Raw genomic sequence first — 15,514 nt, 5'->3', positions numbered from 1 at the left:
GAGCCAGCCATGCCCGCAGCTTTCAGAGCTGCTTCTCCGTTGACCTGCCTGGACTTCGGGGCCTGGCCTCTCTGGACCGGCCTCAAGAACAGGCCTGCCAGGATGTTCTGGGACGGTACCCCAAGGGGGGTCTCAGGGGTGCGGGTTGGGCGATGGGGCACTTGCTGTATGGCTCTTATTCATTAGGATCCTGTTTGGCTTCTTGTTTGAGGTTTATGACCTGCTTGCCTTCCAGGACCCAACATCTCATAAATTTAAAGTAGCTATGAAATTTCTGTTTCTTTGGGCCAATCAGGCAGGGGCCTTTTAACAGAGCAGTTTTTATTCCCTTCATTCGGCATCCTCTAAATGTCTGACTGCTCCCTTGTGGGAAGCTCAGGCCTCTGTCTTACCCCTGTGCCCTTGTAAAATAAATTAAGAGGGGATGGGAAAGAGCGAACATGTATGAAGTACCTCTACGCATCGTGCGCCATCTCCCGTATTCAGAACAGCGCCAGGAGTTAGGGAGGTACCTTTATTGTCCCCCATTCTGCAGATGAGGCTCTGAGAGACTGATTTGCCCAGAACCCACACACCTGAAGACTGAATGACAGTGACATAAAGTGCCTGGTACAGGGCTTGGCACACAGGAAGTGCTCAATATGTTCAAGCTGTTATAATATTGCTATCACTTGGAAAATGTTCTAATTAATTTTTAAAAATTAAGTTATTGCAAAAATCAAATATTTGATTATTTTCTGTGACATGTTAGCTGTGACCTCATACCTAGTACCTCATCCCTCTTACCTTATACTTCAGAAAGGTCTCTGAGCCCAGGGAACTAGAGGCAGGCCCAGGACCCACCATGTGTAGTGCCAGGGTGGTGCTGGGATGTACAGGAGATCTGGGCCCTGTTCACAGCCACATGCTTTGGAGGCCTTGGGCTGGAGGGGAAGGTGCATGGTCTTTGGAGCCACACAACCAGAGCTGCCGTCCCAGGCTGCAGCAGCAAGACACGTGTGGCCCTTGCTGAAGTGACCACTTTAAAACTGTCTTTAGATAAGAAAGTGTGGATCTCAGAGGTAACGCTCTCACTGTAGTTGACTGACAGCTGGACCGGCTTTATTGCCTGAGTACACAACCTCTGGCCTATTCCTGGCCCAAGGTCTCATTCTACTCTGGCCAGGGTTTGGGGGACAGGGAGCGCATTTTGTGGAAGAAATCCACTCATCCCTCCGTCTTTCCTAATTCACTCTTGGCTGCAAATCTGGGTTCTTCCAAAGCCACTTCTGCACTCCTGAACCACACAAGGCCCTCCCCACCCAGTTGCATTTTCCTTAGCAGGGAAGAAAGTAGGGCCTGAATAAGAAATTGGTGGGCCTTCCTCGGTGACCCCTCCTGGCTGTCCACCCTCGCTGCGTGTGTGCGTGTTTGCCTGCTCAGGGAGATGGCAAGGGCTGGGGCCACCTAGAAAGACCCCCTGGAACCCAGAGGCAAGTTGTCACCCAGCGGAGTTCAGCAGAGCAGCGGGAGCCACAGCGTGTGTCTGTGTGTGCACCCTTTCAGAAACAGGCAAGACGGCCTTTCAGAAGACGGTAAAGAGGCCTCCGCCTCCCTGATTCCAATCAGTTCTCTTGGCGGAGGCTGTTACGGTATTTCTATCCCAGCCAGAGGGTTTGTTTCACTCTTTGAAACAGCCCCAGAGCCCCGAAAGATGGGCACAGATGGCCTCTTCCCAGCTCAGCTTAAGGGCCACCCCCCGCCCCAACCCCAGCTCTCCAAACGTGGCAGCCTCCCAGCCTGCTTCTGGCGCGGGAAGAATGTGTGGCGCTCCCAGGGATGTTGGCAGCGGCCCCACGGCTTGGCTTCAAAATCAGAACCATCTGGTGGAGTGAGGGAAGTCAGAATGGTGCCCAGAGAGAGGCAGCGCTCTCCCCGGCACAGCCGCATGCTGGCTGGGTGACCAGGCACGGGCGGGAGACCGCTGGGAGATGAGCTTCAAGGGAAGGAGCAGGCAGGCTGGGTCCCCGGATTCACGTTGTTTCTCTTGCTTTCGTTAATGTGTCTCATAGGGATTTATGGGATTCATTGGTCTGGTCGGGGAGCCAGGAATCGTGGGAGAAAAGGTAAGTGGTATTGAGGGGATCAGATAAACAATTAGAGCTTGTGTTTTGAAAATTTAGAAAGGTGAAGAGGCCCTTTGACCTGGGGATTTCAGACTTCCCTCCCCTAGCCTCTCTCCTGACCTGGCATTCTGAGCCTGCCAAGAGCCATTGTTCCCTTTCTTGGCATCCCTTGGGGTTCCATCCCTGCCCTCCTGTCATCAGCCTCAAGCACAGTTAGACTTTTGTGTGACAACCAGCGAATACGTGTGACCTGAGCTCCTCACGGCTGCCCACTGGCCCTGCCCGGGGTGGACGAGAGCAGGGATTCATCTTTACAAAGAGGAAGGATGAAGTTGCCTTGCTAAGCCTCTGTTTTAGATGAGATAACAGAAGCTCAAATAGGGGAGGTGACTTACTCAAGGTCACCCAGATAATAAGTGGCAGTGCTCAGATTTGAACCAGGTTCATCGCCAAAGGTTAGTTACGCTTTGCTCACTAAGACACTCTGCCTCCTGTTGGCTCCCAGCTCCCACCAAGGGCCTTGGAGGCACTTGCCTTCCTTTGTATGGGTTGATCCGATCCCCAGAGCAGGCCCTCTGGGAGAACCAATATTATTCCCATTGAATAGATGGAGGAACTGAGGTCCAGAGGGAGGAAGTATCCCCCCAAGTCTGGCCCCGCCTAATTCTCCAGGCTCCTCTTGTGCCTCACTGTATCACTCTATGTGGCCCAGACCCTCAGGCCTCTGCCTTTCTCCCCCTCCTCCTCCCTCGCTTCCCCCTCCTCCTCCTTCCCCTTCTGCTCCTCCTCCTTTGAAATTCAACTTTTTGTCTTGAAATTTTAAATTTAACTTTTTCTTTTGAAATAATGACAGATTCACAAGAAGTTGCAAAAAATAGTACCCTTCACCCTGTTTTTTCCAGTGGTAGCATCTTACATAATGATAGCGCAACATCAAAGCCAACTCTGGCCTTCTGCTGTTGCTCAAATGTCCCATGTCCCTTCTCACCTACAAATCATTGCCTGTGCCATTCCCTTGGCCAAAGGCACTCTTCCCATCCCCATCTGCCTCCACCCTTTTTGCTCAGATGCTCTTCATTATCCTTCAGCTCTTGGGTCAAGAGCGACTTCCCGAGGGAAGCTTTCCCTGACCAGCTCTGCCCCCAGTGGGTCAAGTCCCCCAGTGATAACACCTTAGCACCATGACCCCCACCCTCACTGCACTGTGTCTCCTACAACCCTCTGAGTGCCTTGCTCCATGGGAGCAGGCCTGCTCACCACTGTATATTCAGAGTCTTGCAGATAGTGTTGGACACATAGTAGGTGCTCCATAAATATTTACTGGCTGGGCAGATACAAGAAACAGGGCCTCATAAAAACAGAGCCAAGATTCGAACCCAGAGCACCTACCTTCTGCCAACTCTGCCCAGTGTGTCTGGATTGCTCGAGAGGGAATGAGTTATGTCTCTGATTCTCTAGCATCTCATCTAGGTTTGGAAAGGGGGTGAGGAGAGTGAAAGACACCCCTTCTCTTGCGGTTTCTGCCTCAGCAAGCCTAGCCCAGGGGATGCCAGGCCTAATAAGGACCAACATGATGTGGGCCAGGATCAAAGGGGACAATGTAATTAGCACCTTCCTTAATCAGGACCATCCTTGGAGGGAAATTCACTGCGTGGCCCGCTACAGGGGATGCTGAGGCCTTCCGGGGCTTGCCAGAGGTCTTGGCTTCCTCTGAGTGAAATCCCAGATCCCCACTTGGGTGATGTGGCCGTGAACTAGACAGGGACCCTCTAGAGACCTTGAGCAAACCCCTACCTCTCTTTGAGCCTCTGGATGGCCCTCTGCACCTGCCTCCCACAGAGCCACCCCACAGCCATAGCCGTGACCTGCCTGCATTGCTGTCTCCATCACAGGGTGATCGTGGCATGATGGGACCCCCAGGCGTGCCTGGACCCAAGGGGTCGATGGTAAGGAGTAAGTCTGCATCCTCTTGCCCTCTCCTGTTGCAGCCTTGAGTGACAGCTCTGCTGTCCTCCACCAACCGCTTACCCAGGACCTTCAGAATGACCAGCTCCCTCTTTGTCCAGGAGGCCTAGCTGCTGTCCTCCTGGCTTTATACTGGGGCTGAGTTGACCGAGATGGGACTGAAGGAGGAAGGGGCACCTTCCATAGCTGATTCCTCCTTTTTCTTCTCTCTCTTGGCAGGGTCATCCTGGAATGCCAGGTGGTATGGGGACCCCTGGAGAACCTGGACCCCAGGTAAGCAAAGCCCTCATGATCCCTAAGCTCAAACCACTGTCAGATAAGGGTTAGGTGGCTGGGTGTGGTGGCTAACACCTGTCATCTCAGTACTTCGGGAGGCCGATCACTTGAGGCCAGGAGTTCAAGATCGAAACCTTGTCTCTACTAAAAATACAAAAATTCGCTGGGTGTGGTGGCACATGCCTGTAGTCCCAGCTACTCAGTAGGCTGAGGCACAAGAATCGCTTGAACCCAGGGGGCAGAAGTTGTAGTGAGCCAAGATCGTGCCTCTGCACTCTGCCTGTGTGATAGAGCTAGACCCTGTCTCAAAAAAGGAAAGAAAGAGAGAGAGACAGAGAGAGAGAGAGAGAGAGAGAGAGAGAGAGAGAAAGAAAGAAAGAAAGAAAGAAAGAAAGAAAGAAAGAAAGAAAGAAAGAAAGAAAGAAAGAAAGAAAGAAAGAGGAAGAGGGGAGAAAGAAAGAGAGAGAGGGAGGGGAGGAAGAAAGAAAGGAAGAAAGAAAAAAAGAAAGAAAAGAAAGAAAGAGAGAAAGAGAAAGGGAAAGGGAAGAGAAAAGAAAAGGAAGGAGAGAGGGAGGGCAGGAGGGGAGGAAGAAAGGAAAGAAAGGAAAAGAAAAGAAGGAAGGAAGGAAGAAAGAAAGAGAAAGAAGGGAAGAGAAAAAAAGAGAGAGGGAGGGCAGGAGGGAGGAAGAAAGGAAAGAAAGGAAAAGAAAAGGAAGGAAGGAAGAAAAGAGAAAGAAGGGAAGAGGGCCGGGCGCGGTGGCTCAAGCCTGTAATCCCAGCACTTTGGGAGGCCGAGACGGGCGGATCACGAGGTCAGGAGTTCGAGACCATCCTGGCTAACACGGTGAAACCCCGTCTCTACTAAAAAATACAAAAAACTAGCCGGGCGAGGTGGTGGGCGCCTATAGTCCCGGCTACTCGGGAGGCTGAGGCAGGAGAATGGCGTAAAAACCCGGGAGGCGGAGCTTGCAGTGAGCTGAGATCCGGCCACTGCACTCTACCCTGGGCGACATAGCGAGACTCCGTCTCGAAAAAAAAAAAAAAAAAAGAAGGGAAGAGAAAAAAAGAGGGAGGGAGGCTGGGAGGGGAGGAAGAAAGGAAAGAAAGGAAAAGAAAAGAAAAAGAAGAAAGAAAGGAGGAAAAAAGGAAAGAAAGACAGAAAGGGAAAGAAAGAGAAAGGAAGGAAGGAAGGAAGGAGGAGAAGAGAGAGAAGAGAAGAGAAGAGAAAGAAGACAAGAGAAGAGGGAAAAAGAATAAGGGTTAGGAGTTCAAGCTTCAGAATCAGACAGACCTGGGTAGAATCCCAGCTACACCACTCTCTGACTGTAATCCTGGGGCAGATCATTTAACTTCTCTGAGCCTGAATTTTGCTCATTTGAAAAACAGAAAAAATAATCATGGTCATGATAGTGTGATCATGGGGTTAAATGGAAGCATGGGGCTAATGGTGTCTGTTCCTTGGGAGCATTTTGGTTATTAGCAGCATTATTGCTTTTGTCCATTCACTCATTCACTCTGCAGTTGCTGAGCGATAAGTGCTTGTGAGGAGTTTCAGGAGCTGGGTGAAGGGGCTCAGTCTCCACTCACTGCAACCTCCACCTCCCGGTTTCAAGAGATTCTCATGCCTCAGCCCCCCTAGTAGCTGGGATCACAAGCGTGTGCCACCACACCCAGCTAATTTTTGTATTTTTAGTAGAGATGGGGTTTCGGCAGTTCCAGGAGCTGGGGATGTGGCAGCAGGAAAGGCAGAAAATGGGCCCTTCCTTTGGAGCGTGTAGTCTGGTATGGGGGGCAGGGTAGATAGAACCCAATAAGTGATGTCTGTTATGGAGGAAGCAGGCACGAAGATGAGAAATGCTGGACAAACAGAGCTGAGGGTCCTCAGGGACCTGGGCTTCTCGTGACGACTGAGGAAGCAGGGATATTCCTGAGGCTCTCAAGGCAGAGTGGTGGGAGAGGCTGGGAGAGCTAGGGGAAGGGTGCGGCCAGGAGCACTCAAGTTCAGGAGCCCCTTTTCCTCCCCAGGGGTGATGTGCAGAGGGTAGAGGTGGAGTTGCTCTCATTTGGAGCAGGTAGAACCTGCTTCAGATCCCTCAGTTTCTGCCAATGGAGGATGGAAACTGGGAAAGGGCATTTGCTTCAGCCAAAGCCAGGGCTCAGGGCTGGGAACCCAGTCCGAGGTAGGCTTTGGGGAGGTGGGGAGGGTGTGGGGGTAGAGGGACCAGCCCAGGCACAGATCCGGAGGCGGGGTTGAGGAGCAATGAGCTCAGGTTGCCTGGGTGTCTCCAAAGCCCAGACTGAGGAGTTCCCTGGGGTCTGATGAGGAAGGACCCGGAAGCCTTTCATGGTTTGAACCCAAGGGAAGCTCGCATAAACCTGTTTCTACTATGATTAGGGAAGCAAGGCCAACTCAGCTCCTACACTTTTTCATGCACCTACTGTGTGCTAGCATACGCTCCTCCCTGGAGGTACAAAAATGGTAAGAAAGAGATCCAGCTCTTAAGACTCTCACTGTCTAGAGGGGGCTGTCAAGTATAAACATTTTCTCCATCATTAACAGATTTTATCGAGCACCTACTCTGTGCCAGGCCACACCAGGGGCTGAGGAGGGAGAGGGATGGACTAGTCCAAGGGTGAGAGGCCTGGATATAGGTGACCGTCATCCAGAGGAGAAGGCACCAGCACGGGGGGACTCTGTCCATCCTCATGGTTCTTTGGACAAGTCGGAACGTTCTTGAGGAGCACAGTTGGAAGCAGAAGCCAGCACTCTGGGCTCCCAGTGACATATTTTTGCCCTGCTCATGAGAAGAAGGAAAAGTCATGTCTGGCCCAGGGCTGGAGGAGCTGGCAATGTGGAAGTGGGACTGTTGGAGTAGAAGCAGGGAGTCAGAGGACCAGCATTCTGGTCGGGGGGCTGGCACGGCTGGCCGAGGCACCCAGCTTGGAATGCAAGGGCCCAGCCTCCCTCCCAGTGGTCAGAGATGGAGTGATTGGAGCCCTCAGCATGGGGGGTGTTCAGAGTAGGGCCGAAGCATGAGTGCAAGGTTGCTGGGGGTACATCATCAAGTTCTACCCCCGGCACCCCTGAACCTCAGCCGTCCTGGCCTCAGTCTCCCCATCTTTCTAGTGGGAGGAGGAAAGCTGGGAAAGGAGTCACTGGGACAAAATGGAAGGCCGGTGGGAGATGGGGAAAGAGTGGGGATATTCAGGCCGATGCAGAGAAGGCGGCGGAGGCCTCTTCTGAATCCGTCGCCCCCCTGGCTCCACTCGCCTCCCATCCCGCCCCATCTCCTCAGTGCTTCCCCCTGTTCAGTGGGTTGGCTCAGGCTTGGTGAAATCAGACGGTCACTTGCTGCTGCTTTCTGATCCCAAGGTTGCCATGGCCCCCGTCTGCTATGGTATGGGGCTGGTCTCTTGGGTCTCTTGGGGTTCCTCCTGGCCAGCAAGCTGCCCCCAGTAACACTGGGGAAGCTGGCTAACACAGAGGCCCAGAAAACCACCTTCAGAATCAGATACCTGGGGGTGAAATTCTGGCTCCCCGACTTGCCAGCTGCGGGATTGTTGGCAACATTCATAGCTTCTCAGACCCTCAGTTTCCCCATTTGTAAGTCAGCATGATGCCACCTGCAGTATGAAATTGTCATGAGAAATGGTGCACTGCATGATGTGGGGCCTCGTAACCCTCCTGCGTAACTATGGCTTAATGAGTGGTAATAACTATTTGTTAGAGATAATAGTTGCCACTATTATTAGTAAGGCTACTACCATTAAAAGTGACGTTTCTGGTGATGTTATTCGCACCTGATTGGCATTTTCCCACTTTATCAATCACTTTCACCTCCATGTTGTCTGATAGCACATTGAGATCCATCAAGATTATTATCCCCAGGATAATAATCTGCCCAGGGTCACCCAGTGACCAGAGTTGGGTCTAGCATTCAATTCTGACCTCCTCCTGCCTTGCAAGAGCAGGCAGCTACCTTTTCCTGAGGACTTTGTCACTTCATCTTCTAGAATATCTAGGAGGTACGGACTCTTCTATCCCCATTTATAGATGACAAAACTGAGGCCCAGTGAGTTGAAGTAACATGCCTAAAATGGCACAATTAGTAAGTAACTGAACTGGCATGTGAGCCCAGGTTCTCCAGTGCTACAGCCTGCTCTTTTCAGGAATCTATGCCTTGATGTAGAGACTTGGCTCCCAAAATTTCCCAGTGGTGCATTGCATGCCTTCTGAGCTCTGAGATCACTCTATAAAATGGCCCATTCTCACCCAGTCTTTGTGTTCTCCACCATCCAGGAGTCAGATCTGCCTTTTATGGGGCCAAGCCTGGGTCCACACCCTGCTTGCTCTGCTGACGAACGGTCAGCCTGGGACCCAGCCCCTCCGCAGCAGCTGTTGGAGGGTCTGCCGGGTGATAGCGGCTGGGTTCCCACCCCTGGAAGCCATGGGGAGAGGGAAATGGGAACATCAAGAGTTCATTCTGAGGCCCCAAATGGGGCTGGGCCTCTCCCTGGTATTCAGAGGAGGGACGAGGCTGGCTCTGCCTTGCAAAAGGAGCACACCCAGTCCGAGAATCGCTGCAGGAGCTGGGAGGCTCCTGGAGCTGGCAGAGGGTCCTGGCTGGCCGCTGGATGAAGTTGCCGCTTGAGGTCTCTTAAGCTGGGCCTGGAATTGGGGTGGGGGCGGGGGAGACATTAGGCAGAGGCGTGGCTTGCTTCCCATCTTCTCCTGCGTTCCCTCCCTTCCCGCCCTCTGCCCTCTTCAGTTCGTGTGCTCCTTGATCATTCAACAGATTCCTGAGTGCCTGTAGTGCACCTGTGCCAGGCCAGGTGCTGAGAATTCCAAGAACTAAACTGGCCCTGGTTCCTCGCCTTCTCAACCTGCCTCTCTTGCTCCTCTTGTCTGTTCATCAAAACTGAGATGGCTGCGCATGTGCCTGTGGCTGGGCCTTGCTCCCCTCTCATGCCACCCCACCCACTTCTCTGCCTCTGCCTCTCCCCCTCCTTCTCTCCTTCTTGATCCTCTCCCACTCTGCCCCCTCTGCCTCCCAAGCTCACCCCGGGCCTGTGTTCTCAGTTCTTCCTCCTCCTCCTCTTTTCCCTGGGGGAAAATATTCAGGAAAATGTTGGGTGTCAGGGTGGAGGCGAGGGACAGAACTTGGGTCACCAGATTCGCCTGTGTGATGGGGGAGAGAAAGGTAGACGAGGATTTGAGGAGACCTTTTGTTATACATGTCATTGTAGATGACACAGTGGCTCACACCTGTAATCCCAGCACTTTGGGAGGCTGAGGCAGGAGGATCACTTGAGTCTAGGAGTTTGAGATCAGGCTGGGCAACATAGTGAGACCCTGTCTCCACGAAAATGAGAAAATTAGCTGGGCATGGTGGTGCATGCCTGCAGTCTTAGCTCCTCAGGAGGCTGAGGAGGGGGGATCACTCGAGCCCCGGAGCTCAAGGGTGCACTGCACTCCAGCCCAGGCCACAGAGTGAGATCCTCTCTCAATAAATACATAAATGAATGAATGAATGGCATCGTATCTTCTCATTATTGATTTTGAGGAAAAGGAGAAGAAAATATTATGCAGGGAGCCTTCTCCCCACTCCCCAGACTCCTAGGAAAGGTCGAGGCCCATCCCCCTATGGCCCAGGGCATTGGCTGTGTCTGAGGCTGTGGCTCGCCTGCTGCTTTCCCCAATGAGCCAGGTGCTCAGTCCTGCCATGTGGAGGCTGCTGGGGCCCTGGCAGTTTCTGAACATGCCTGTCTGAGGGCTGCAGGCCTTCAAGCTTTGCCCCACACTCCCAGCCCCACCATGTGCTCTCACTTCCTAAAAAGGGGCTTCTCCAAACTCCTTCTCCTCTTCCCAGGGTCCTCCAGGATCTCGAGGCCCACCAGGCATGAGGGGAGCGAAGGGACGTCGGGTAAGTCAAGCCCAGCTCTTGGGGGCTGATGCCAGTGGGAGAGGGCACACTTGGAACAGGGCCACCTGCCAGAGACTGCCCGGTCTCTGCCCCCAGCCCAGCTCTGGGATCTGTGACCTTTGCAGCACGAGGCAAGGTTCCAGGCTCACCCTGGACCTGGCTCTGCGGGCGGGACCCCACCCCTCTTTCCAACTCATGTCTGAGTCTTGCTATCCACCAGGCACAGTCGGGCTCTCTGGTACCAGCTCTTTGTTCATTCATGTATTCAACCAGCACTTATTTAGCGCCTACTGTGTGTCCGCCTACTGTGGTGGACACTTGGAGGCTCTGCAGGTATTGTGGTGAACAGGACAGACATGACTCCTGCCTGCCCTTGTGAGTCAGTCAACAAGTGAATCAAACCACTTGGCAGACGCAGGTGATAAAATACAGGTCATCAGCACATGGACGGAGGAAGTACCAGCCTGGTACTGGAAGCCCAGAGGAGGACCCTACCTGGGCAGGGTACTAAGGAAGGACTTTAGGAGAGGGCAGTGCTTGAGCTGATGCCAGCTTCCCAGCAGGGAACTGGCAGGGGAAAGCCCGAAGGTGATACAGGAGGTGGATGTTTAGGGATCCTCAGGGTCAACAGAGGGACGAGGGAGAGGGATGGGGCCGGGACTTAGCAGGCACCAAGCGAGGCAGGGCCTCAAAAGCCACAGCTATATTCCAAGGGCAGTGGGAGGCTGCAGGGGGTTTTAAACAGGGCTGTCCTGAGCACCGTCGCTCGGAGTAATCGCCAGCACTTACTCTATGCCAGACACTGTCTGTCACACACATTAACTCATTTAATCCTCAACACTACCCTGTCATGTAGGTGCTATTCTCATTCCCATTGTATTCTTATTTTATTTATTATGATTTTATTATTGGATTACTTAACCTTTCTCCCGGAAAGCCTTTGATTCCTGGGATAAACTAGGTGCTATGTGATTCAGCCCAAGCTCTGAACACCTCCAAGCCTCCACTCCACTCCCAGAGAGGCACAGAGAGGTTGAGTCACTTACCTCAAGTTGCACAGCTAAAAAGTAGCAGAGCTGGGATTTGAACCCAGGGAATCTGGCTCATTTGCATACTGAATTCAGCCTTATTTTTAATCACACAGGGAGGGTTGACAGGATGGTCTGCCACCAATAGGTATACAGGCGTGGGGCCATGCAGCCTTACTGTAAAGAGAAAGAGAGATGATGCAGGTAGTGCCGGCAGCCCAGGCCTGATACCCAAGCTCCATATGGGTGATCTGTGATTATTATTCTCCTCTTGGCTGGATTTCAAGTGGTTTTACAATTTCCCCCAAACCAGATGGCCTGAGCAGCCGGCCTGGAAGAGGGAAGATTAAAAGGCATTCCTCTGGCCCGGCAGGGTCCCTCCGGTGTCCATGTCCTCTGGGTCTCTTCAAACAGGCCCTGGCCCAAGGGCAGCCGGGCTCCATCCAGATCCTCTGTACCTCCCCTCCTGCCCCAGAAAGCTGGATTCCCTAGAGGGTGAGCTGCATGGGCCCAAGCCCCCTGCCTTGCCTCAGGTGCGAGGCTGAGATCTCCTCAACTCACTGGGCTCCGAAATCCAGACTTCCAACCATGTCAAAGTCTCCCCAGCCGGGAGGGGAGCATCAGGAACATGAGTCCCTCTCCCCACTGGGTTTGTCAGGAATGCACAACCTGTGAGATCAGCCCCCTGGGTCTCCTGCCGAACAGGCTGCCCTTCGCCACCTCCAGGCTGCCCTTCGCCACCTCCTAGATGGGGTGACTGAGGGTGGGGAACCTACAGAGGCACCTACCGTGCCTGTGAAAGAGCTTGACTCTGGGCAAGTCCTGATCAGCTCCTGGTTTGCCCTGTGCCCTTAGCAAGGCCTTGTGGCTCTCTGTGCCTCAGTTTCCCCATATGTGCCAAGGGGGATGGGCCTGGAGGTCTGCAAGGCCTTGCCTGCTTTCCTGCGCCGCTCCCCCCACCGCCCACCTGAGGAAGAATGAGCACTGAGGGTTCATGGCCAGAGGCAAGGGAGGCTCTCGTACTCTGTTGTTGGTGAGGATGCTGACTAGAACCTGGGCCCACCAGCCCCAGTGAAAAGAATGAGGACTCTGGGGTCAGATGGGCCTACGGCAAGTCTCAGCACCCCCGGTTCCCAGCTGTGGAACCCCAGGCCGGTTTCTTAACCTCTCAGAGCATTTCTCCCACCTGCTCAGGTGAGAGACTTTAATTCCTCCTTCTGAGGGGGTCATCAGGACCCCAAGATTGCAGTGCCTCGGGCCAACCCTTTTCCTGCCTGTGGGTGTTAGAGCTTAGCTGACCTTGCCTGAATCCAGGCTCTTCCTCTTGGATCTTGGACCTTGGGCCATTGATTTCCCCTCCCTGAGCCTTCGCCTCTCCCTCCGTAAAATGGGTGAGGAACAGAACGAAGCTGGTGGGCTGGCTTCGGAGATTCAGTCACTTCCTGAGCACCTTGAACCGGCTGCAGGGCAGCAGCACATGATGGCGCGCGCTTCTTCCCGCTTGTTCATTGGCCCCTTTTTCACAAGAGCTGTGGTTGGCCAGATTTTCTGCCCCAGGCAGGAGCTCCTCCCCACCAAGCCTGACCCCAGGCCTGGCTGGAGGGCAGCCCCCAACCTGCCTACGGACATCTTCCTCAGGAGCAGATACAGGAGAGCAGACACATGGCTCTGATAGAAACCCAGGCTTCTCTCCAGCAGGCGGGGTGGGAGTGGGCCTGCCCGGGTTCATTTAGGGAAGTAGGCGGCAGGACTGGGGGATTTGCAGGATGAACTGTTGAGTGGCCTAGAGCAAGGGTTAGTGTATGGCTGCTCTCGTCCCTCTCCCTGCCCTGTGGAGTTGGGGAGACAGGGCGACTGGTGGCCCCACTACTGCTTCCTCCTCTTTCTTAAGCCAGGCCAGCTTCTCCCAGGCTCCCTGGTGCTCTGCTGGGATAGTGAGTTCTCTCAGATAAGAGGGATTTTAGACACTGTCTTCTCCAATACCACGCCCCAGTGTGCAGCCTTCCTGGCAGGCTCCTCTGGGCCCTGACTTGTATACTCCCGGTGACAGGGAGCTCATTCCCTTTCTGAAAAACAGTGACAGGTAGTGGTGAAAAAAATGGATGTCCTGCTGACTTGGTCTCAAATTCTGGCCCCTCATTTCCTAGCTGTGGCCAGTTCACCACCATCCTGAGCCTGTTTCTTTCCTTGTAAAAGGAGGATAACAGCTTTCACTGCTCCTGCGGGGGCTGCTCTGCTCTCTTATTTTTTAATGACTTAACTTTTCTCCCTGAAAGCCTTTGATTCCTGGGATAAATAGGGTGCTATGGGATTCAGACCAAGCCCTCAACACCTCTGAGCCTCCACTCCCCTCCCAGAGCTATCCCTTTCCAGGGAGGTGTATGTCTTAGTGAGAGACAGAGCCCAGAGTCAGAAATCATCCCTCAGGAGGGCTCAGTTATCTGCCATCAGCTCAGCCCCTGTCCCGGCTCCCATGACCTGACACGGCCCCACCCCATGTGGCTCCAGCTCCGCCAGGCCTGTGCCCATGGATCACGAGTGTTAAGTCTAATAACATGGTGTGACAGTGTCCATGTGAGCCTGAGACTGAGGCCTGGAGAGGAGGTGGGGCTTTTCTGGGTCACACAGCAAACTAGCAACAGGCTAGGGCTAGCACCTGAGCCCAGTAATGGCCACTAGAGATGGCTTGTTTAGGAGTTCATCAAACCTCAGCTTGAATCTGTGAAAACTCTCAACTGGTTTTGCATAGCATAGCATGAACTGCCTGAGGAAGGGACTGTGCCCAGATTCCCCAAGCCACTCCTATGTCCCTGCCTCTGGGGAGCCTGCCGCCTCCTCTGGCAGAGCCTGGCAGGGATGGAACTAGCCATTCTTAAGCACTTTCTGCATGCCAGGCACTGAGCTGCCTGTGGGCATCGCCTCCTGTCTTGAGGGAGAGATTTCTTGTGCCCATTTCAGAAAAAAGAAACTGAGTCTCAGGGAGAAGCAGTCACTTGTCCCCAGACACATTTTCTGAGCAGCCCAATGCTTAGGGCTGGACCCCACAATGGGCCCCAGGCTCTGGGCTTGGGGATGCTGAGAACAGCATCTCCTAGCTGAGCCCTGGCCTTGCCCAGTGGCTCCCTGTTCCAGGATTATTTGATCGGTGGGGTGCTCTTTAAGGCTGCAGTGTGGGATTGAAGCATAGGGAGCTCCAGGCAGCTGAGAAGAGGAATTTTCACTTTGTTGGTCCAATTATTCATTGAATTTTTTTTTTTTTTTGAGATGGAGTCTCACTCTGTTGCCCAGGCTGGAATGCAGTGGCACGATCTCGGCTCTCTGCAACCTCCGCCTCCTGGGTTCAAGCGATTCTCCTACCTCAGCCTCCCAAGTAGCTGGGACTACAGGCACACACCACCACACCCAGCTAATTTTTGTATTTTTAGTAGAGATGGGGTTTCACCATGTTGGTCAGGCTGGTCTCGAACTCCTGACCTCATGATCCGCCCGCCTCGGCCTCCCAAAGTGCTAGGATTACAGGCGTGAGCCACTGTATCTGGCCTTCCTTGTTCTATTTTGAAATGATTTTTCTTCATTTAGTTTTCTCATTCCCCATCCTCCCCCACCTAGACACTTCTCCAGTTCCTTTTATCTGGGGGAGTATTGTGGTCTGGTCCCCTGGGCTCCTGGGCCAGGATGGGCCGGCCTCCTCCACAGGACACTCCTGTCCTCCCAACACAGACCACTTGAGACCCTCTAGAGAACACAGCCCGCTTTGTTTTCCACGGGTCTTTTCCAGGAGACCCCAGCCCATCTGCGTCTCTGTGGGAGCACCCCTGGAGGGATACACATGGGGCAGTGGGTGGAGCCCACATGGGGGATGAGAGCAGCTAATGTGTTAGGGACCTTAACTAAGTCACTTCCCTTGGCTGGGCCTCAGTATTCCCATCCGTGCAGTGGGGTAGGGGGTGGACTCCACCTGCCCCTGGGGTCTCCCAGCAATCAGGGACTAAGACTCCTGTGTCAGAGTTCAGGCCTGAGCCCAGGGCTCCGGGGAGCCGCAGCCTGACTCCCACCCCTTCGTGCACAGTCTTGCCCTGTGCCTGCCCCTGCCTCATGGCAGGTCTTCCTCTGTGAACGGGGCTGCATTCGTTGTACCTATGGCCAGAGACAGGGCTGCTCCACGCATCTGGGAAGGACATGCAGGTTCTTCCCAGGTCCTGCTCTGTCAGTTTCC

The 15,514-nt window shown here is 53.6% G+C and overlaps 1 protein-coding gene across 13 annotated transcripts in view; it reads left to right on the top strand.

The window, feature by feature from the left end:
* COL27A1 (collagen type XXVII alpha 1 chain) overlaps positions 1-15,514 on the top strand; it is a 159,732-nt gene that overhangs the window by 94,247 nt on the left and 49,971 nt on the right. For 10 of the 13 annotated variants that reach the window (XR_012424444.1, XM_045373706.3, XM_005580979.5 and 7 more), the window contains 4 exons: positions 2,052-2,105; positions 3,998-4,051; positions 4,290-4,343; positions 10,217-10,270. Coding sequence is in view for 9 of the 13 variants with exons in the window: in XM_045373706.3 (XP_045229641.2) it covers positions 2,052-2,105; positions 3,998-4,051; positions 4,290-4,343; positions 10,217-10,270 (216 nt within the window). In the remaining 4 variants the exon portion in view is untranslated. Of the gene's footprint in view, positions 1-2,051; positions 2,106-3,944; positions 4,059-4,289; positions 4,344-10,216; positions 10,271-15,514 lie in introns of those variants that run through there. The other 3 variants (XR_012424445.1, XR_012424446.1, XR_012424448.1) reach the window with 3 other exon arrangements.

This window comes from Macaca fascicularis, chromosome 15 (assembly GCF_037993035.2).
Source record: "Macaca fascicularis isolate 582-1 chromosome 15, T2T-MFA8v1.1".
Taxonomy (NCBI): domain Eukaryota; kingdom Metazoa; phylum Chordata; class Mammalia; order Primates; family Cercopithecidae; genus Macaca; species Macaca fascicularis.
This window is presented reverse-complemented; position numbering and strand designations above follow the sequence as displayed.